This window comes from Dermacentor silvarum, chromosome 3 (assembly GCF_013339745.2).
Source record: "Dermacentor silvarum isolate Dsil-2018 chromosome 3, BIME_Dsil_1.4, whole genome shotgun sequence".
Taxonomy (NCBI): Eukaryota; Metazoa; Arthropoda; class Arachnida; order Ixodida; family Ixodidae; genus Dermacentor; species Dermacentor silvarum.
Genome location: NC_051156.1, coordinates 216,721,756 through 216,746,036, shown reverse-complemented (window position 1 = coordinate 216,746,036; position 24,281 = coordinate 216,721,756). Strand labels below are relative to the sequence as shown.

General features: G+C 47.7%; 1 protein-coding gene across 1 annotated transcript in view; it reads right to left on the bottom strand.

Moving 5' to 3' along the window:
- Window positions 1-13,486, bottom strand: part of LOC119446654 (uncharacterized) — a 97,403-nt gene extending 83,917 nt beyond the window's left edge. Inside the window, 1 exon segment of the mRNA XM_049664318.1 lies at window positions 13,242-13,486. Within this exon segment, the coding sequence (XP_049520275.1) occupies window positions 13,242-13,414 (173 nt within the window). The 5' untranslated portion in view covers window positions 13,415-13,486.
- Between the last annotated feature and the right edge of the window lie 10,795 nt (window positions 13,487-24,281).

Genomic DNA, 24,281 nt, shown 5'->3' with positions numbered 1-24,281 from the left:
GCGCGACGACGGACGAGCTGCCGCACAAAGGAAGACGACGACGTCGGCTGCTCGTCAGCGGCGAGAGGGCAACGCTCTGCCGGAGCGCCAACGCCAGCGATGCAGCAGCAGCAGCAGCGAGGTCCGGCCCAGTCCGGCCAGACAGGCAGGCAAGCGCGCGGGCAAGGCGGCGGGCAGACAATGACCCGCGGCGCGCTCACGGTGGACAACGACCGCGGCCCGCGGGACGGCGAGGAGGACGGACACGCGCCACGCTGGCAGGGGCGGACGGTGCGCGGCTCGTCCGCAACCAGTGCGGCAGGATCCCCCGGGGGCAGTAAAAAGGAATGGGACGCGCCGGTGTCACGAGCCGCGTCCTCGTCCGGACGGCCGCCGACCGATCCTGCTGATGTCGGAAGCGCCCCTGCCTCCGGAAGCACGAATGTATTCCTAAAGTATACCAACACGACATTTTAAGACGCGACCTTTTGTAGCGTTAAACGAATGGTTCGAATCCTCGAAACCCTAGAAATACCGGCGAGCCTCTACTATAATAGTTGTTTCCATGAAACAGTTATCGGTGACCAGGAGGTGCGTCATGACGTCATGACACTGGCTCGCTCCGTTACTGCGATCGTCGAGGTTGCCACACGCGAACGCAGCAAGAAGAAACCGTGCAGCATATCTAGCCTCATTACTAGACGACGTCAGCAAATTTTGCGCCGTCATGACCATGTCGATGCCAGGTTCGGTGTTTCGATTGCTTTAGCACCAGATTAAAGATTTTCAACTTACAGCTCTACGCGTCCTTCTTTCACGCTCGAGAAGCATGTGGTAGGCTTTTACTTGAAAAAGTCTGTAGAATAGCGTCTACAACTACGAAACTATGTCAAGGGGGGGGTATAGTATTTAAGGTGGACTTATCGCTCCGATGGTAAAATACTGTCGGCTCACAGCAAACTTCGTGCACGCAAATATGCACACCGCGCATAAGTCTGCTGCTCGACACGCTTGATGGCTACCTGTGCCAGTTTAAGTTTTATGCACACCTCGCCTTGACAAAATGCATGGTTTAAACCACAACGAAATATATATTAACAAGATTGCTAGTTGGATGCCTCGCCGCAAGTGCTTTCGAAACCTTTGAAATTCGGTGGTCTGCCGTTACCGGGCTTTGGCACTGATCTAAAGGGGATGCTCAGGGTCCGTTTAGAAAAACAGGCCTCCACATGTACAGGTACGAAGTCCTGGCAGAACTACAGGGTGCAGAAAGCTGGAGAAATACGCTGCCTCGTATACATTTCTTGCGGGGCTCCTGGATACCAGATATATTTCAGATAGCTGTTGAGATGTACCAAAACGTCAGAGATAATCGTAACAGCTACCACTCGCGGAAGGACGAACGTACCGTGCACTGATTGAGGGGTTCGGACCATTACACTCCGTTTCGTGCATATCAGACGAAAGCTGAGAGACTGCGCGAAATCGCGACCATGATATAGTGCATCACGGGTGAAACAAAAGATATAGGTAAGCCATGATCATATTTCAATGTAACATTAAATCCCATACTTTTATATCACAAGATATGGCGTAATTATTAGATGGAAGGCGTCACAGGTGAGAGCCTTTTGACAACCAAGCAAGCGGGCTGGCGTTCTTGCGACTAGAGCGCGCCGCTAGAGCTCGTGACAAGAACACAATACTCCACATACTGCAGGCACAAAGGTGCACTATACTAATACGTGATTTCACGTGTTACCGGCCACACTACTTGTGTAGTAGCTTCCGCAAGGTATAGCTGTCTTGTGTGCCCCCTTTTCGACTGCAAAATTTCACCGCACAGAACTAGAAACAATTATATGCCCACCTCGGCTTCCGTCGTTAATTTCTTCCCCTAACTAGGCGGCTGTCAAAAGCTAACTTGACCAACGTACCGTCGCCTGCATAATTAGAGAGAGCTCGAGGACAAAGCGAAGGCGCGGCTCACTCCGGCCAGTCGGTCAAGCAAAAACGTCAAAACGACGCAAGAGCGCTCGTATATACTATAGCTGACAACGGAAAAGCAGACAAATGCGACGTTCAAGCCCCCCCCCCTCCTCCCCCCTTTTGCCCCCCTTTTCTCACCCCATTGAGGCAATACACGTGCCTGCCATGGCATTTCTTCTCCCGTGTAAATGACAAAGACGAGCGATCGCGGAATAGCGCGAGATATTGCGCCACCAAGGGGTTTTCCCTCCGTCGAGGATGACGTGTGAGCCCGATGTGCGAGTTCCGATTCCGACGAAATCAAGCAACGAAACAGCCTTGGCAGGCTTTTTCGACGAGCACACGCATACCAACCACATTCTTGTGCCGAGAAAAAAATAAAAAGCTGAAATTAAAAATTAACAAAGGAATAAAAAAGCTTGTCGCGACTCCGCGAGCTCGCGGGGTGGGTTCGTTCCAATTAGAAAGATCGCACGCATTTCTTTACTTGCCTTCAACACGCACCTTTTTTTTTTTTTTTTTTTTTTTGGGGGGGGGGGGGGATAAATGAGCATTCATTAACGACGATTTACGTTTATAACCCAACACAGAAGGACCAGCAAACTTGGAACAGCAGAGACTCACAAGCAACACATGTCTTCAAGCGGTGTAACTGCTTCCGATTTTGCTAGCTTTAGGAATTGGACTAACATACTCGATGTATTTTTCTGGCGCCGTTTTACGATAAGAAAATAACTAGTGCTTATGATAAAGTCGAAGACCGACGAGCGGAACTTTTTTTGCGAATGGAGATTACTTTGCTTAAGTCATGACGAAACATTCGTAAATTGCGGAACAAGACCAAACTTGTAAGCTTTACGAAAAATTCCGTCGAGCTGGTACGTATGTAAATATGGTGGGATTGTCCAAATATTAACCAAATAATTGCGTTGCTTAAATCGAGCAAGGACATTCGTAAGCTCTTTAAGGCGATCGAGATATCCTTATTGAATGACTGGAAATCATTGACTGCAAGTCAGCTATACTCCATGCGTTTGGTCAGCGACTGGCGCGCCTCTCCGCAGGAACCTCACGTCCCCTGCAGCAGAATCATTCGGAACAGTCCCCGCTTGCATCTGGCTCTCTCCCTGTATATCCCAATATACGTTACTTTACATTCGAACAGAAACAAATAGTCGACAAGCAAGTAGCAAAGATTATTTCGATTCGCATTCGAAATCTCGCACCCCTAATGCGAGGCACGCGTGGTTCAAGCCACTACGGATATATCGAACGCAATTTGGGCTATTGCTTTTCATACTTCTCGAAAAGGGTACGTGTTTTGCGATGCCGCGCGACTGGCCGAAACCGGCTGCTTGCTCTGAGTGACAGCCAAGACGAGAGAGAGCTCGCGCACAGTCACGGCCTAGTTGCAAGCGATCGGGGGGGGCGGCCTATCTGCGAGGAACGAGCGCGGATAAAGGAGAAGGGCCATGTGGTGGGCCTTGGCAGGCGTCTGTTGTCGCCGCCGCGGGTGACAAAGAGTGTTTGCAATCTCCCGCTCTCAGGAGACCCAGAGCCGGAAACGCCCGTTCAGCAACCGCCGAACAACTATAACTGTTCGAAGAAAAGCTGGTAGATGTGGTCGTCTCTCAGGAGATATTTGGGGAGAGGATTTTCCGCACCTCGGTGTTCCTTAACGTACACCGAAAGCGCGTCGTGCATTTTTTTTTTTTTTTTTTTTGAAGCCACTTGACATTATCAACAACAGTCAAACAAGAGATGTCTACGGAGCCAACGTTTCGACAAGGGCACTTGTCTTCGTCAGTGCACGTGAGTGCAAGTTATACCAGGCGATGCTAATTCGTAGGTACTCATGCCAATTTATGTTCCAAAGCTACACTTGGGTACTCGAACGACGGCGTATTGATGGACCACGGATCTCAGGTTCCTTAACAAACACCCATACCGAAGCCTGCGGGAGCATTTATAATTTGTATTCCGTTCCACCGGAGTGCCACCGCTGCCGCGAATCGAAGCCTGCAACCTTTCGCCTAACACTGCATTACCCAAACATATGTCTACATCAAGAAAAATTAAAAAAGCGTGTTCACCCCGATTTTCAGCCACGGAGAGCCGATTTGTACAAGAAATGAAGGGTTATTTTAGTTAATTCGAGTAGCAATTAGCCATTAGCTGGCTGAATTATCCAGAACTAAAAAATCTCTCCAGCATATCCAAAACGATAGTAGGCTATGCATTCAGTGGCCGTGCTGAAATCAGATTTCTGGGGTGTCAAACTCAGCGCGGCATACATCACAGGTAAGATACACTGAAAGCGACTGCCGTGTGTTCAGTTTAGAGCACGGTTATCGAACAATGTAAAAAGGAAACGAGTGCTATTTTGAAATAAAAACACTCGAAGAGCTGACCCAGTATAGTTATCTATGCGGGCAACGCAGCGTCAGATAAAGCCCCGACGAGCGACCAAGGAAAAAAATAAGAGAAAGAAAAATGAGAACTGATAAATTCCAGCACTGCTCTACCACAGCAAAATAAGACGCCTCAGTGAACTCGTAACGGGCACGATGGCACGTTTTCCCAGAAGAGTTTTGTAAGAGTCGCGTGAACAGAACATACCCGATTAAAAACCTGTCGGAGCTAACACGAGAAAGATCCAGCCCTGACAGCGTTGAGTTTTCGAACTGATATTTTTATTCTCGCTCTGCACCTGCCGCGCGTTCCAATGCCAACTTCGTCTTCCTTGACGAGCGCCGCATGCTGAGGCGCTACAAACCCATTCCCAAAAGCTCCACCTACGAGAACACAACCATCATGAGTCCGGGCGAAGCTGACAATGAGAGAAAACCGGCCAGGTGAAAAACCTCGATGAATCTTAATAGGTAAAATTTAATTGGCATTTAACTTCCCAAAGCTAAAAAGGCCTACGACAGATACCGGTCACAGAGCAAACAATTGCACAACTAAGTTGACAAACCAAATGATGACAAATTATGACTAATCTTCAGTAACAAGAATGATCACGGTTTTTAAGCGTTGACAAAACGTTAAACGCGGGCAAGTTAGTAAACATGAAACGTACGCGGAAACCAATGACTGAAATGTGCAGCTCGACTAGACGAAGACAAGAAGACACGCTGTCTTAGTTTTGTCGCGCGCTGCACACTTTAATCATTAATCCGGACCTACTATAGGCGCCGACATGCGGAGGCAACAATTCAATAACACTCGGGCAGACCACAGGAGATGCGGGGTTTTAACGAATGGAAACTACCCGGATAATGTATCCGAAGCTGTCTCACAGAAACGGACCAGGTCGAGAGAAGGCACAATTATTCCATGTGCCACTGAAGACTGCTGCAATCTGGGCACTAGCAAAGAACAAAGAACAAAACAAACAAACAAAGGGAAGCAGAACATAACGGCATATGAGGAAAAAGTGACTGGAAGACTGAATGGCGATGGGCAAAAATGAAGGGGAGAAAGAGAGGGGCGGCTGCTACAAAACAAAGTTGCATGCAGACAACTAGTCCGAAGTGGGGTCGCGCGAAGACGATTTTTAAGAGAACCGGGGCCGGCCCCTACAGAGCTAGAGTTTCAACCCCCCCTCCCCCGGCAACACATGCCTCAGCTAGAGCAGCAACGGCAGCAGCAAGGCGCGACGGAGTCGGCATGAGTCACTCGCAAGCGAGCGAGAAGCAGATGAAAGGGGGTCGAGTGAAATGAGGGGGGAGGGAACGGCCAAGAAGGCCACAGAGGCGGCGACGACGACGGCGCGATCTGGGCTTTCCCTACAAACGCTTCGCGCCGCAACCTGTGAGTCACGCGAGCGCCAACGCCCTCCTCGCCCGACGCGTACGTCGCAGACAGCAGCCACGGATGCAACAAAACACACGCGGCCGCGGCGCCGCCCCATAACAACCAACGGTCGCCGACTACGACATCTGCCGCAGAGCGCGGAAAGATCGGACTGTTGACGATGCGGCTGAAGAGAGGGTTCGACCATCCTGAGCGCTACACTTTGCCCCAGAAGTTTGGTTTGCAAGACCGTGCACGTGACCGTCAGCCGCACCTAGCGCTGTGTCGCGTAGTGAGACCCAATGCAGAACCTTACGGATGCTTTGTATTTTATTCTTTATTTTTATCTCATTGTTCTCTGAGCAAAATTTGCAGGGTTTCCGCGATAAAGCTGATTATCGTCGCCTATATATAGCAACTTGAAATTGAGGACTCCAGTCCTAACTAGGCGTTGCGAACTTTGCAGTGCGGCCGTCAACATCAGTCTGTGTCTGAATTACGAATAAATCCCGTTCTTTCGGCGAACCTAAGGTCTGTACTACTACTACTGCACACGGGTATACAAGTCAATAGTTCTTGTGACTATATGCGCAACGTCAAAGGTTTTATTTTATGTTCCCCTAACCTGTCCCATTTCCCCGTCCCTTTATATTTAGTGTTCTTTAACCTTAGGGAGTTTTAGTATAGCGGAAAACGCTTACGTTAGCGTTAGCGTGCGACGCAGCGCTAACGCAAGGAAAGGCTGCACTGCGCGGTACAAGGTATAGTGTTTTAGAATAGCGGAACGGAGCAAAACGCTAACGCTAACGCAAATACACTTGGGCGCCATCTCGAGGCGGATACAGCAAACATGAGCAAACCCTCTCGTTAAGCTATACTCCGCCGCTAATCGAGAACGTATAAAGAAAACAACGCCCATTTGTCACCTGTACGCCGCTGTCGAAGCATCATCACACAAATCTGAAGCAAACACGAGCATTAGTGGGGGACGAATGAGCCGAAGAGTGCAGGCCGACGACTCGATAGCTCCGAAGTGGACGGCTCTCGATACAACAGGCGCCGCCATCTTGCTCTACGTACGGAATCCCTTGCGTGCGTTAGCGTTAAACGCTATATTCCGGAAATAGCGTACGTACGTAAGAGTTCTGGCTACGTTTACGTTCTGCGCATGCGCAGTTTGCAGCACGCAACGCTAACGCTAAATCCTTGCGTTTGCTGTTTTCCGCTATACTAAAACTCTCTTAACCACGAATCATGGCGCAAGACCGTTTTTGCATTTGGACTTCATCTTAGCAAGTGAACGCTAAAAATACGAGGGAGGCATTGAAACACTAGAACAAAAGAAGACACAATGAACGGACTCATCCGAGCTCGCCATAATTAAAGCGAGTCGTGGCACACTATCTGTTAAGAATCCTAAAGTGACATAGGGTCCGTAACTTATGTGATCCCAAAGCAAACAAACAAGCTGAGTTTTCCAAGAAAAAATGGGCTGAAGCGTTAAGACACTAAAACGGTGCAGCGGGCTCGATCGACGCACAGGGATACGGTGAACTGAAACAAGACAAACGCCCAAATACAGTTGAACCAATCAGTCCCACCGTCACAATACGCCTCTCCACAGAGACCGCTCGCACGCAACGGCTAATCGCCATCAGATAGTACTCCCACTCCCTCACTAGTGAGAGACGCGAGTGCAGACACAATGAAGCCAGTAAAGATTCAGGCCGCACCCTTTCCACCATCGCTCAACGACGAGGCACGCTAAAGCATTGCGGCGTTGTCGAGAAGGGGGGGGGGGGGGGGGGACGCAATGTCGCAGTTAAAGTCACCGGAACCCGAGAGTCCGATTCCCGCCGGAGAGGCTGGTCACAAACGCAGTCCACGGCGCGCACAACAGCGTGAGGGAGCGCGCGACAGCTGCACAAGCGCGCGCGCGTGTGTGTGCGCGAGTGCGTGTGCGCGAGCGCGCACGGGCGTCTACAGCAATTAAGGCAAAACAAAAGCCGCCGCCGCCGCGAGTTTGAAAATAGCAGCGGCCCTCCCCGACCGACACGCGTCGTCGTCTCCGGGAGGAAGAGGCTTACAAAAGGTACGACGACTGCGGCCAAAACAGAACCACGCGGTCGACGACGCCAGCACCAGCTCGAACGCGCCAGACAGCAAAACGCTCCGGAGGCCTAACCGCATGGCGCGCTCAATGACCTGGCGTAATAGAGTTTTTTTAGAGCAGCGGAGACGGCGTACACCGGTGTACTGCGACACGCGAGCAGCTGGACTGTTACCGGCGCCTAGTGACCTTGTATTCAATTGAACCGAAGAACGTGATGCTCGTATTGCGTTGCGCAACGCTATCCTGTCTTATCACTTTTTCCCCGTTCCCGATTATGTTATCCCTGTTTCCCGTACCTACTGTCGGCCGCCGTTCAGGTGACAACATAATGGTAGACAGCTGGCCATCGAATATTGTGCTTGTACACTTATTAAAAAAAAAAGGGGGGGGGGGGGGGGGTCACTCATCCGCTTGCTCCCAAACTTTACCTTTGTTTTCTTTGTTTCCTATCAATATACATCAATTAATTAATGAACTATTTCTATATGTAAACAATGTGATCTCACTTGTTGGCTTCAGCAATATGCAGATAGCTGTCTTTGTAACGGGTTAGCTGACTTCTCATTTTGATTCATAGCAGCGTTAGGTAACTGATGTTACCGCCACCGCTGCAGTACCCAGATAAGTATTACAGTAATATGCAAAAACTCCTCAGCGAGGCTCAAAGTACGCCAATACGTTAACCAGTACTTTACGCAATCTTCTTAGTTACAAACGTTTATTAAGCAAATAAAAAAAAAAAAAGGGAAACCAGAGTCATCTTGCCAATCCATCAGACCACTTGGGAAGAGGGAAGGGAAAAGGGTTAAGGGGGTTTATGTGAAGGAAATAACAGGCAAGAAATAAGAGGGTGAGAGATTAGGTGTAAAAGAATGTCCCATACTGCTTTTGCTAGCTGAGGTGGATGTGGTGGAATTAGAAGGTCGTTAAACGGGTGAGGTGTTAAGTTAGTTGGGAGGGTGTCCACGAGAATTTATCTTCCCTTTGAAGCTGGGGACATATCTAAATGATGTGTTCAGTAGTATTCGATAATTGGCAGTTGGAACACTTGCCCTGATCTGGTAGATCATGAGAGTAGGTCGTTTGACAGGGGAAAAGTTACTACGAGTCGAGTTGCCTCAGGCAGACTTGCTGGGAGCGTGAATAAGATTTTGGAACGGGAGTATGATTAACAAGACAAGTTAAATGCTCTTTACGTTGCCTCTTAATAGCTGTCCGGTGCTCGTCTGCGTCGTATTCAGCATCCGAAGGGGTCCAACTGGCTTGATGCACGGGGATCAGTTGACGTGTCGCCAGGTGGGCCTCTTCATTTTCTGGTATTCCAGCATGGCCGGGTGACATCGACGTAGTAGCGAAGCAGATTGGCCTTCAGTTCATTAATTTTCTGGATCATCAAGCTGTATGACAGGAGACACTGGCACTCCAGGAAAGCCTTTAGATTGTCGGCGTACGCATGTGTTTGTAACATGAGAAAGTGGACGTGTTGGTGACACGAGTGAGCGACTAAATGATCTTGCAGTCCTGCCCCTTTAATGGTCATATGACGTCTGGCATATCTCACGAGAATCCAGCGAACGTATTCGCCATGCCGCTGTTGTGTTTAACGCTATATTTCTTTCGCGCACAAGCTCAGATTCGACAAGCTGTCGAAATCGGGTACCAACAGGTCATTCAAGCAGACGCCCTTTGAATGGACGCCGGTTTGGCGTGTGTAGTACACGTGTCATATGGCCAGATCGCGAAACGACATAGATGTGATAAGCAAATGCGAGGTATAACTAACAGCGCGCTGACGGGCTTCACGGGAATACGGATTCAGGCGAACTACTAATTTGCTTTTCCAGCCGTCGAACTTGGGGGTAGGGGTTGAACGCCAAGCGATCGCCAGTGCATGGGAATGTGGCCGTGTCATAGCTGTGTTTAGGTGAACGGCCCCGAATCTGACAAATACGCACTTTCTACCCCTTCTTGCCAGTACATAACAGCTTTAAATATGCTGGGTCATCGCAAGTGCCTGTCACCACACACCGCAAACTGGCCAAGTACGTCATATAAGTAGCAATTATCTAAACGCGCTTTCTTACAACGTTCCCTCCAAATTGGGACGAAAGAATATACGTCTTTTTAGCAGTCCGTAAATTAGAAAAAAAAGAAAAGGCCGTTTCGTTTGGCTAACTGGCTACAAAGCCTAATGAAAGAAGAAATCAAGACCTCCGTAGAGTCTACTCGTTCTAAGAACATCTCGTTCCGCGCACGTATCTATCCAGGCAGCACAAAGACCCACGTTTTCAATGAGTTTTGAACGTCGGCTTGCGACAGGAACGGATGACATCACTACCCAGGAGACTCGTTTAACTCAAATTGCACCTTTCACACGATTTCTCGCAAGTCGAAAGAACGGTATCCCATGAAACCGCAGTGTGCGCGTGCGCCTGAGTGTGTAGCCGCGTGTGGGTGGGGCTGGCAAAGGGGCAGCATATAGAAGAGTTCTGAACGAAAGCTCAGCACAGCACCAGCGCAGACAAGCACAGTACAGTGTCGACGAAGTCCCAAGCCAGTCACACCACACGTCATCACGATCTCATGACAAGCCCTCAACAGGTAGCGCTCAGAATCTTCGTTAATCAATTCCTCACTTTTTCATATTCATTTTGGCCTGGAGTTGCATAACACCAGCTCGTTCCAAAAGGTATGGCCACATCATCAGGGTTACTGTATATGACTCGTACACTGATTATCGTAAATGAGACGACATACTGGCATTGCACAGGTCTTCGAAACTCGTCAAACAAAATAGGAGCGCACGAAGGTTTATCGCTTACACCAAAGAACGCCCTTGCGACCGATTACATAAGGGCACACGCGACGGGAAAAGGCCCCCCCGAGTCGTCCCAGGCGCCTTCGCAAGATCGCGGCGCTCGAGGGAGGAGCTACGAAGGAGACGGCGAAGCTATAAAAAACCTCCCTTCCACACAAGAGCATCAGCACTCCCTGCCGAGTCGCCTCCGCACGTTTCCACGGCAGACGAGGGAGCGCCGTACGCTCAGCAAAATTCCGAGGCAGAGGGCGACACGGGCTTCTTCAACGAATGAAGCAGGCATGTAAAGAAAAAGGAAGGACAGACTTCGAAAGAATTGCGCACATACAGAAAAGAAAAATGCGCATAGCGGCTTCGCTAGGCCCACGCCCGGATGTGTAAACTGCTCCAGCGCAGAGCGGCCGCGCGCCGCTTATACAAGATTTATAAGCGCCGAGATCGCTTGCCGCCGCCGCCGCCGAATGGGGGAGGCTCTAGAAAACGTCCAGGCCATGATGCGGCCCCGCATTACGTGCCGACGCTGCCGCCGCCTCCTACTTGATCGGCGCGGCAACAATGTCGATCCGGTCCGACAATGGGCAGCATTCGGGGATCGGCGATCTAGCGCAAAAAATAGACAAGGATAACGAAAGAACGCGGTCCAAGCGAAGGTGCACAAAAAAAAAAAAAAAAAAAAAAAAAGCCAAGTAAAAACAGCTTCAGAAGGCGACGTGGCCAGTGTAGCGAGGAACCAGCTACTAGCCACACTGATCTCCAGCGCGTAAAATGCATTAAAAAAAAAAAAAAAAGTGGGGGACTGAAAGGAATAAGAAAACAGCAAACAACCCCGGCAACATTGATGAGAGGTTGCGTGCCGGGCTGGTCCCCGGCAAAAACTAAAAGGGTGGCACTGTAAAGAAGGAGAGAAAGAAAGAAAAAAAAAACGGAACAGGCCACAAGAGCTGCGCTCGCTACGGCAGGCCGGCCCTTTGCTGCTCGCTTCTTGCGTTCAGCGCGAACTAGCCAGGTATAGCTGACCGGCGGGACGTGTCTGCTCGAACCGGGAAGCAAATCCAGCAGCCGTGCCCACCACTCCCTACTACGCACCTGACAGGCAGGTAGGCAGGCAGGTAGGTAGGCCGCGCGATGCACAACGATGCGAAAAACGAAGCAAAGAGCTCCGCCGCCGCTAACAGAAAGGATAACGACCGGTCACGCCGAGATTGGCAAGCAAGCAGCAGCTTCGAAGAAGAGCAACATCACGCGGGGAAAAAAAAAGCGTATTACACAGACAGGCCGCCCGAATAATTTCCGTCTTGATAAAGACAAGAACGGAACGCGTCCGAAACGTTTTATCTCTAAAGTGACGCCTCACTGAATAGCTTCTGTCGTATCTCTGCCTCCTTTCGTAGTTTCGAAGCCCCGCCACTAAAAAGAAAGACCGAGCTGAACACAACTTCACATACACAGTCAACGAAGGGGTACCGGTCTAGGAATTAAGTCGGCAATGCCTGGATATAAGACCAGCCAACGGCAGTACTTCAGCTTTTTATATTATTTTATTTTCAATTCAAGGCGCGGCGCTGGACTCGAAAGCAGGCATCTCAAGAAGCATTTTCACTGTTATCGTGAATTATACGGAACGCAGGCAGCAGTACGTGGCGGCTCGTCATAATGCATCGACGTTTTCAAGGAAGACAGCGTCGCAAATCCTCCGGCCTTTAGGTGGCACAAGACTTGACGGCGACAACTCCTGCAGTAAGCCAAGACTGCAGTCTTGGTTGTTTCAAAAGCAGGCGTGCGACAAGCGGTTTATATCGCTGAAGTAAAACAGACAACCGAGGGAACAACGAACTCGTCAGGATAAACTGCAGCAGGGTTCAATGCAGATACTGGGACGTTTTCCTTGGGCCACGCCCCGCGTTTGGTGTAATAACGACACTCGTGGGACAAGCTGCACTGCATGTAAAAAGCTTTCTAGGGTGCTACTAACACCTCCGCGACCTGCAAAATCACTACAGCCGACCAAAAACCAACTTATATGCGCATTCCCGATGAGAATAAAAGTCATGCTTCATCTGACAAGGGGGGCACATGCTCAATATCACTGATAGTTTGCTTACAGTCGTAATACAAGCCACCAATCGGCACATGTGAGCCAAACACGAGCATACTCCGAGCGAAAAAGTCTTTTCCGCTTCAACCTGAGACTTCGGAGCAACGTAACGGAGTCACGGCACAAAGTTTTTTCGTTTCAAATGCGGCCCACCCGAGGGTTCCTTGGCGGGAAAGAACTGACGGTCATTCCTTCGCGATTTATCGCGCCGACAACGAAGCCGCTTTGAAGCTCGCCGGCGCCGGCACAAAGAACGGGCGCGAGTCAAAACTAGCGAACTGCGTTTGGAGTCGCCGCGCTCGTTTTGTAGTGTGCGTGCGTCGTCTCTCCATACACGCACGCACGCACGCGGATTTGACAGCTGCAGGACGCTGGTGTTGCGGATCGTCGCCGGCGTTGTGCTGCGCACCGGCCGGAGACAGGATAGCGCGTTGCTTATATTTATTTACCTGGGCTCGAGGTGGGTAAGCACCCAGTCGAAAACCTCTGCTTCCACGTCCTCCGGGTCGATGGTGCGCTCCACTTGATGACCATTGCGGTGCTGAACCCCGTCGTCCGGACTGTCGGGGCTGTTCACATTCGAATAGGAACTGAGGTACTCGGTAATCGACCTCTCCTCCATAGCAGCAGGAAGGGCTGTGACGGGAGGATAATGATCGCTCGGCGACAGCGCAGAGCCTGGCGAGCTGGCGGCGAGGAGCACCGCGGCACGGCGCTGCTGGAGATTACGGAACCGGCGCGCCACCACGGAACGACGGCGCGGCTCGGAGTTACGTACACCGTTTTATTGACCACCGCGCGCTCGCTTTCGCAGCCGGTAGGCGCACTCCGCATTTTTCACCGCTAGTTGCCGTCCGCAGCTTAAATAAACGAAATAAATAGTTCTGGAGATCTCGAGTGCTGGACGTTCTCCGTGTTCTTTCTATGCGCGTGGCTTTACGAGAGGCAAAGCCGCATCAGCATTCAGGAGAAACGTCCTTGACGTTCATCCACTAGTCCAAATTAAATGTAAATTATTTATCGTGTTTAACCAGTTCTAGCGATCGAAAACCAATAGAAGTAAGCTCAATACGGAACTTGTTTATAATCGAGCCCAACCAGCCAGTCGTTTTTTCTTGAAAAGTGGATTGGCGTTGAGGTAATGGGAAGATGAAGACGTTAGTTCAGGAAGGTAATCATCGAATAGTTAAGTAAGTGTCTGGGTTACTAATCTCTCACTAAGAATCCACGATGAAAAAAGCTTTACCCTTAACGAAACCGAAATGAACAATTCACAAATTGTAAACAATCCGAGGAACCAGTGTATATTTTCTTTCTTTCTTTCTTTCTTTCTTTCTTTCTTTCTTTCTTTCTTTCTTTCTTTCTTTCTTTCTTTCTTTCTTTCTTGGTTGCTTGCTTCCTTTCGTTCTTCCTTCTCCAGCCATTCGTCACCTAGCAACAGGGCCATTTTGCGAAATTTAGTGTCCGCGAAATATTTCAGATTTTAGGCGTGAAATGAAGTGGCATGATCCGAGCTGCAGTGATATTCAGGGATCAATAGAGATTAAGGGATACTGTAAAGTGAGAGTAGACTCAACCACAAATTCAAAGTGGCAAGTCCATCCTGTCGCGCAGAAAATTACCGTATTTGCCCGTACATAGAGCAACCACTGATATAACGGTCGGCTGAACTTCACAGAAATAAGTACTTTCGACGTAACCCATCTCACGATGCATGTCGACATTACTGCGATTAGCATTGGAGCAACGACACACCGCATTGCCGAACTCCTCAGTTCTGTGTAGCGGACTTCTTCAATTTTCCGTTGCCGACACCTTCTTCCCTTTTCTGTTGCTTCTCGCTCAATGCACGCTCTGGTGCCCATCCTGTTCACTTTCTACACACTCGGCTGATTTTCACGTCGACTGTTTCACTTCTCCAGCGGACTTACTCAATTTTCTATTGCCGACTTCACTTCCTGCCTCTTGTTCTGCTTGCCTGTCCGGGCACCTATACCCAGAGGCGCATACTCATTCTCGATGACTGATCAATAATGTTCACATACCTATAGTGTCATATGTCCAGTTGCACATACCCAATGACCATGTTGTCTATTTGGGCAGATATACAGTTGCCCGTGTTGTTTGCTTGGCTATACAGGAGCCAGCACAAAAATAGTGGCGCAAGCTAATAAACAACTCGGTTCACTGGGTATGGGCTACTGTTTATTGTGCAATATCGTTACACCATCCAAAGTGGTCGAAGTAAACATTTCGCTTGAAAACAAAATTTAAATACCACTCACATCTTCACTTATCACATCTCGCAGCAGACGCAGCCGAGGGCTCAGAAATAGGGAAGCAACACATGAAAGTACTTATGAAGTGGGTTTCTGTAAGTCATCATTTTTATCCGCAAATCTTGTTTAGCTTGCGCTTAGCGTCAACAAGCAGCTCGACTTTTCCCTGCTGCCCTCTCGTGCTTTATGCTTCACCATTCGTCATTTAAGTCACACCAAAAATGCGGTAGCACCTATCTCCCGATGAATGTCGAGGTTAATGCGATTGGCAGTGAAGCAAAGTAACGACACACCGTACCGCCACCACAGAGGCGCGTCATGTATGCAGACGGGCTCCTCTCTCGCGCTTTCCTTTGAACACGCTGCGCCATGCGCGAAGTCCGCGCATGAATGCCTCTTGCATGAATGTACATTCAGGAACGTTTGTCGGAATATAAAAGATGCGGGTTCGATTCCGCCCAAGCACCGGATAAATCTTAAATGATTCTTTTTTTTTTTTTGTCATTGAAGAGCGGCACAGAGCCAGTGACCCATGTTGGCGTCACGGAGGTTCACTGAAGAGCGGCACACGCGCAGTGGTGCATACTCAGTATCACAAATTGGCGCGATATGGGTTAACTGATGAGCGGCGCATGCCCCAATCCCTCATACCCAGTGATCCAATATGGCGCTGTGGTTGATTATGAACCCGGTTCCATCAGCCCAACAGCCCAATGTTCTACCCACTAGACCACGGACTCAAGTTGGCGGGAGAATGGTTAGAGACACATGTGTGATAGATAGATAGATAGATAGATAGATAGATAGATAGATAGATAGATAGATAGATAGATAGAGATAGATAGATAGATAGATAGATAGATAGATAGATAGATAGATAGATAGATAGATAGATAGCCCCTGAAAGGAGGGTGAAGTACCCTAAGAAGGCTAATAGCATTGTCTACTGAATAATACTGTAGGGTTGGCTTTCTCACAGCGCACACCCGCTAAGTGGTCGAGCAGTACGCACGAGGGAAAAATCTTGCGCAATATTCGCGCGAAGCGCGCTGTTACGCTGAAAATATAAAAACGTGAGAGAGAACTGACGCTGTATTTGTGCAAATAAAACGTCCACGACGCTGTGAACGCTCCTGACGCCACAATGCCAAGGCTTCTTAGGATAGTAAATCTAGCGCAGTAGGAGAAACATGAAGCTGGAGACACAAAGCTCCCGGATGCTCTTTCTTTCTTTTTGCTTTTTACTGAAATCTACTCGTTAAATTTTACTTGTTCGATACTGGCCGCGACTTCCGCATATATCGATTAGGAGCGAAGTACAAAAATATGGAGCTAGAATGGCCACTCTGGGTTGAGGGTTTGAGAAGAGACTGTAAACGCTTCAGGCAGAGAACCCAATAAAATATAATATTCTGCGTAGCCCCCGTCATACCACCAGTGCCTGCAGCCAGGACAAATCCCGTAATCAAGCTCGCGGTGACCTTTACAAACACACCTAAATACACGTACGTATATAACTGCAAACGCTGTTGAGGGCGGCAAATACTTAGATTGAATGACGATCGACATCAGGGCCAGTGTTTTGTAGCACCTCATTTAATTTCCCATTCTTCTTTTCCGATCACGTGGTGCGCCAAGTGGATAATCCCTTCAATAACGTCAGCGTGCAAGTCATGTTCGACTAAGTGATGAAGCACAAAAATGACGGGAAATTATATGAAACGTTACAAAATACGACCGCAGGAGATTTTCCTTGGCAGGGTTGGCATCAGCTGACGCCAAACAGAGAAAACTGGCGAGGCTTTCAACCGGGCATTGGACACATGCCAACTTGGTTGCAGCAAAATTAAGAGAAGCTAATAAAAAGAAGAAGAAAAAACCTCTTGCAGCGCCGCTTCGTAAACTGGGTTTGCATTCAAGTGATTTGGTCTTACTCATGGCGGAACTAAATAAACTAGAAGGGAGGATTACGTCACGCAGACAGACTTCGTCATCCAACTCTCTGCAAAGCAGTGTCCTTCGATTTTTCTCCCTCAGAAAGTCGGCCCAGCATGTGACCCTGCGCTCGGTGGACTCGGCACAAGGGTACTTGGCTCCCGCTATATGTTAGTAGATTCGCACTTGTACGGGTGCTTTGCCAACCTCTATGTGCACGTTTTCTTCCGATATGCTTGTACAACAGCGGTCGTTTACTCCCACGTGCACACTTATTATCTTCGTTGTAACGTACGTGTGAGTGACCCGCCGCGTTAGCTTATAGTTGCTATGGCGCTGAGATGCTAAACTCGGGGTAACTTGTCCGATTCCGGGCGCGGCTTCCGCATATCGATTATAGAGCGAAACACAAAAACGCCTGTGCGCTTATATTCGGGCACGTTAACGAGCACCCGATGTTTAAATTAGATTCATCGTGCCTCAAAATCAGATCGTGGCTTTGGCACTTGAAACACCAGAATTCAATTTAAATGCAACCTATACAAGTGCGACATCCGTCCTTGCAGTGTCGTACCTGTTGTCTTTTTGGAACATCGGGGCGCCGAGATGGGATGGAGAGGCAGTGCTGCCAACCCTGGGAAAACTTACCTATATATCTAGGAAATGGTCCTGTCTAGGAAAAAAAAAAAGAGAGAAATTTGTTTAAATGTGGTGAAATTTGCGCCAGCACGAGGAGGAAAGAAAAGCTCAGAGACGCGAGAAATCACTGCTGCTACGCCATGAAGACCGATACGTGCAGCTGCTGACTCGACGACGTGTTTTTATTTCAGTCACCTCAGATCACCTTCACATTAGCATACGAAGTATGACTCATGATCGTACTGCAGCGCAGTAAACTCGTCTCGCCAAGCAAATGTCAAGGTGTGGGTGCCCTGGACTCGTTAACAGAGCACAGCTACTGCGATATTGCCGTTTGTACATCTAACGGTGCTGTCGATGTATGTGCCTTTTGAATGAAATATTTATCTGCGCAACCCAAAGTGTGCAAACCCAAACAAACCAGCACAGACAAATCACGGGACAAGCAGACACGTATACCTAGAGCTACAGAGCACAAGCCGGCAAGGAAAGCCGACAAGGAAAGAAGAAACAAATTGGCCGTGTATATTCGTGCCTTGATGCAAATTACATGTAAGCGCGTAAGCGTGGTGGTGCTACGTCAGTAATTAAGTTACGGCATGGAATAAAAAAATATTCCACATATTTTGTACATTGGTGTCGTGAAGTGGAACACTGTTTTAACTCTGCTACGTTCTGTAAGGGTGGTCCATCCGACCATTATCTTTACAATTAGAATAAGGTTCCGTGCCATTCGTGACACTTTGTTGTTGTCCAAACTTGTTTTGCATGCAGAGCAAACCATAAATAGTGCTGACGTCTTCTTCTGTGAATATGGGGGATTCAAGCAGGAGGCTGTGTTGTTAACACAACAACTTGCACTGCAACGTCGTTTCAGCTTGAGTGCATCGATCTCATCACTTAAATATTTTAAAACGAGCTTATAAAAATTTTTGACTACAATCTTGCAGTCTATTTGTATAGTAAAAGTGTTTATTTTTATAGAAACCTCATATTGACAAATTGAACGACCATATCTTACAAATATCTAGGGAAATATAGGGAATTTCGGCAGCACTGCTAAGAAGGGCGGTGGGAAACACTAAAATCTACCTGGACGTGATCACGATTAGGGTGCAAGTTTTTGGGCTTCACTTGTAACACATCACGCTAACTCCCAGTTCTTTTTTTACCCCACGGTCTTACTCTCCTTTTGGTCCTCGGATCTAGGTTTTAGCCACATGGATGTGATGACCCTGCGTGTGATTTTCTTCAGACAAAATAAATATCGCCACCTCAATTCCTACCTCCTTTACTATCCATATCATATTTCTTCTTGATTATTTTCAGTTTAGGCCATTCAATGAATCATTTAAATGCGATTGTCTATTCACCTGATCTGACCCCTCAATTAAACAATATTTTTTGTTCACAATTTTGCATTTTCTAGTTCATCGCTTCATTGATATAGTTGTTATTATCAGCACTTCCTGGAACCACCCGTTTCTTGACCCAAGCTGTCGTCTACGTACAATTGGTTGAAAACACTACTAGGTTTATTAAACACATTTGTTAAGTGGTTTTCTGAATAATACATAGTTCTTACAGCAAGTAAAAGCTCAAATTTATATTAGGTATCTACAACAAGCAAACGCAGCTGAACTTTCAAACATGCACATTGCAACTTCTTAACGAAAATAAAGGAGGCAATGATCGTGTACGGCATTAATCAAGCTGTCGCAATATGATCTAGTTATTACAGCTCAAAACATTCTCTCGTTTTGCATTTCATATAAACGACAGAAAATCACACACACTTACACAAGCGTGAGCAGGGAATGAGCTACCACGCTGACCAGGCCGAACTCACGACGAAGCACTTCTATTTAAGGCCAACAGACAACTTTACTTCAGTGACCATTAAGCAATCATCAGTGTGTTTCAGTAAATAAAAATCTGTAAAATAACGCAATTCCAATAATAAAACCAGATCAAAAGCGCATTTTAGTACCAGTTGCTTTCTTTTTTTTTTTCGGGGGAAGAAACTGTTTTCTTAGAAATAAATAACTTAAAATTTTAATCTTTTTTAAAATTTTGTTTTCGAAGATAATTACAGCCAGTTTTTCAAACTAGTGTTTCTAGCTTCGCAAATGACGCCGTCGATGTATGCAGAACATATGCGTTTGCTCGGAAACCCCACCTGGGCCTATTAGTGAACTGGCCCGGGCTTGGGCTGGATCTGTGGCTTCAAGCCCAAGCCCAACCCGGGCCCAAGAACATAGGCTTAAGCTCGGCCCGAGCCTGCCAGAAAATGCCGTACCCAGCCAGGGCCCGTGCAGCGCTCCAGTTTGTAGTGCTCTTGAATGACTCTCCTTCACGCAAGCTTGGGGCACTGTGTATATCCCGCTTTTTCAATAAACAAGATATCTTTGATGCCAACTTGGGTCACTGGGTACGCACACCGTCTTTCATAATAATTATTATATAACACATATCAACAATTACCCACGAACCATAAGATACATTGCTAATAGCATTAAAGTCGATAATCATCGCTAAAGAATCATGCAATGCCAATGTTTACTGTGACGTGCCTTAACCATAATCTGATTATATGGCAAGCCGTGTGAGGCATGGCTGGATTAATTTTAACTACTTCGTGTTCTTTAACGTTCGCATGGCCATATGCGTGGCACAAGGACAGCACTGTATTAGTTTACCTAAATACTAATTGGATCTTTCCTGAAATTGGAAATGATATCTGAAATCATTCTACAACCTTAAAGTTTGTTACTATTTTGTATAACACATTTTCTTTCCTCAAACTATTATATCTCCTTCAAATTTGTCTATTTCACTATTGTTTGTACGATTTCCCACAACACTTTTCTTACCTTGTTTTCCAAGTTTTACTTCCCCACTTCCCGTTAACTACCAGCTTTGTGGCCAATCCTCTGTACTGGGTAAGCACCATGGATTAAGAAGCAAGCCAGCAGCCCTCGCACGAGATGCGGTGGCCGTATGTGCATCATCACAGTGTTCGTGAAGCTCCAATGCCGCCGACATGGCTGTGAACGCACTGGGCGTGTTGACCATCGTCTTCTACTACTCGGTCGTCGTGCTCCTTGGCTTCTGGGCGGCGCGCAAAGCACAGCCCGACGACTCCCAGCCATGGAGCAGCAGGTCCAGGGTGTCCACTAGCAAACTCAAAGGCACTGAGGGTTCCGGGTATTTCGTGAAGCTCTTCGTCGCCAATCGAAGCCTACCGCTGGCCATCACCTCCATATCAATGACAGGTGCGCTTAGTCAGGCTGCGAATTTTCATTAGGCCCCGATATGTTCTTTATACACTGGTGGCCGAAGGCTACGTTGACGCCACGGGCAGCTGCTGCTATACGACTGACCTATCATGCAACTATGGCAGTCAGAAAAACGAGTGCTTTCGTAGTTGATCAATTTGTAGCCATTTTTAGAGAGGCGTCCGTTCCTACGGCGAACGCCGGCGGCGTAACAGAGTGAACGAGCACAGCAAAAGATGAAAGAGCGAACGCGCAGCGGCAGATGAAATACGCGAGCCGCGACCGGCGGAGAGCAATGAGAGCGGCCCCTTCGGTGACGTGCGCGCGGGAAACTGGTGTCACGCGGACCCGCCCAATTGCTTGTGGCGTACTCGTTTCTGGTCTCAGTTGGAACGCTCGTTCCGTACTATCGTCTGCGAACGTCAGCTCTCACACGCGCTTGTTTGGTTTGCTTGGTTTGGTCTCCTTCGCGCTTGTTTCGATTGTCATGGCTTGCGATTGTTTTGTAATCTGATTGTATGCGCGACACGAATTGTGTAGCATCTTCTGGAAGCCATGCGGCACCAGCGATTACAGTGGAGCCTCTAAAGAGTCATGTATAAAAGCCGACGCGCTTGACCCGCTGATCAGATTTTCGACGATCGCCGACTCTGCTACATGTCTCTATCAAATTCTTTGCCTGAATATATCGCGAAATGAAAACACGTATGGAGATTTCGCTCACATTTCGCATTACGCAGTAGCGTAACCGTCGCTGAATTTTGTTTTTCTTTTCCGTTCAACAATGCACGCAAACGCGGCCAGCATCTTTTGATGCGGAGATGCTGCAAGCGGTGTCTGTGGGATCATCATCAGCAGCAGCAGCCTATATTTTATGTCCACTGCAGGACGAAGGCCTCTCCCTGCGATCTCCAATTACCCCTGTCTTGCGCTAGCGTATTCTAACTTGCGCCGTCGGAGTCATGAGGGAGGTAGTGGCCGAATACTGCACCAGGGAGGCCAATTCCTGTTCTGGTGAGGGAGTGACTTTGATGAAGCTTAGTGGGCCTTCCTAGTTTGGTTGCACCTGAACTAGTATAGCCCCACTAGCTCTCGGCAATATATATATATTTTTTTTGCCGGTGTCAGGCACCACTCCATGCCTGAAGATGTAGTGGACTGGGGCAGGATTAGAACTTACGACCTTCTGATTTGAGGACGGGTATTCTACTTCTGCTCCACGCCACCACCATATATATATATATATATATATATATATATATATATATATATATATTTGTAGTCAATTCAGTTCCCAAAAGACTTTCACTGTGCCCGCGAAGTTCCTGATCGACCTAATCACGTGAAAGTGTCACCAATGAGTCGTTTGCGGCGAATAAGTCGTCCGCCAACTTTTCTGCTCACATTTCTCTCTCGAATTTGATACATACTGCGTGACCGCTATCTGCTTATTTGAGCCTTAGATACATTATTCAAGGTAGCAGTATCTCGCAGTACCCGTGTTTACATGATCTGTGATGTAAAGTTGACAAAGCAAGAAACATCTACGCATGCATTTATTCGCCAACGTTTTAAGGAGAGTCTACGCGCACACCTGACGCTGGCCGCATAGAGCTTCGTACAAAAATGACTCGCGAACAATTTTGCGCTAATGTGTAGAGCACTTGCAAGCATGGTTCAGCCAACAGGGGAATGGTGGTCAGTAAGTATACATAAATTAACATGAATTTTATCTCTCTGGCTTTAAACAGATTTGTGACTTTGTAAATTGATAAGTTACAACAAAATAATGCGTTATATATATGCAACGATTCTCAATAATTATGCATGTAGGCAGATACTTATTGCTTGCCTCTTTTTAGAAAACAACGACAGCATGGCAATTTGGGACAATAAAGGCAGATAAAGCGTAATAAGTAAAGCCGCAAGAACGTCTGAAAACACAAGCCCGATGATTAGACAAATTCACGTACTACGTATGATTGCGTGGTAGCTGTACGATAACAGCGCTGGAGTTCCCTCTAGTGGTTTAGTGGGAAAACTTGGCTTGCAGCGGTACTATGTATGCCGTTTGCGCGTGGAGTCTCGATCACTGCCTTAACCTATGCATGTACGTGGCAGCACACTCTTGTTAAATGCATACTCACACTTAAAGTTGATAATTTGCGCCAACCATGATGTAATATCGCGATCTTGTCACCGAGGGACAGTGTGATAAAGTTTTACACATGCTGGGAATCTTGTACACCTCAAAAAGTATGCGTCTAGAACTGCTGCAAGCAGCGTGTTTATTAAACGTGGGTTTGTGATATTCGATTAGATTGTGATGTAATATTTTCTCAAATATTCGCATTCGATTAGATTAAAACATTCCGCGATTAAAGCACCCCTGATTGTTCTCACACGCCACATTCTCAGCTACTTGGGTCGGAGGCGGCTACATCAACGGCAACGCAGACGCAGTCTTCAACCACGGCCTCCTTTGGTGTCACGCTCCGATTGGCTACGCGCTCAGCCTGTTCCTTGGTGAGTTGAGCTCGCAGCGGATTAGCGGTCGTTTTACGGTGCACAGGCCTATCGCCTTACTATACTCCGTTTCATACATGCAATGCTGTGGAAGCTACGCAAGAAGTACGTTCACCAAAATGTATCACTCCGCGCGTTCTCTCTATGCTTCGCTGCGCGCCAGCGGCGTTTGCTCGCGCGAGCTTGCAGGTGAAGCTGCCGCGAAGGGTTGCAAAAATAAAGAACAAGGAAAAGCAATATGATCTAAAACAACGTGTTAGCAGCCGTATGAGTACACGGTTTGTTTGTTTCAAAGGGTAAATTCATTTTTCCGTCCAGAACTGAGCTTATATAAAGAACATTTTCACAAAAATCGGTCAATAAACACCGAAATATTTCTAAGGGCGAACGCAGCCACTGCAAAAAGTATCTCTAGCCTCCACAGCGTTGTAATGTATGAAACGGTGTATAGAGTGTACGAATTCAGTGTCACACAGTGACGAGTATCCAGCGTCTGTAATAAACCTCCATGTACCTTGTATTATGATTACAGGGATGTCGTTGCGCATGTCCTAATTATACACACTAAGCCCTTATCATCCTAGCGTATGATTACGCAGAAATCTTGCGCAGGAGCGAACTTAAAACAGGGGATTTAGCTCGGGGTCTCCATTATAAGTGCACGTGAATGCAGACATCGTTTTTATCAACCACTGCACCAAATTTGATTAGGTTTGTAGCATTTAGAATAAAAAGTTAAAATATAGTGACTGTATAAAGTAATTTTTTTATTTAAGCATACCATTTTCTTAGAAAAATTGTTGAAAATGTCAAATTCAAGAAACGAAACTAC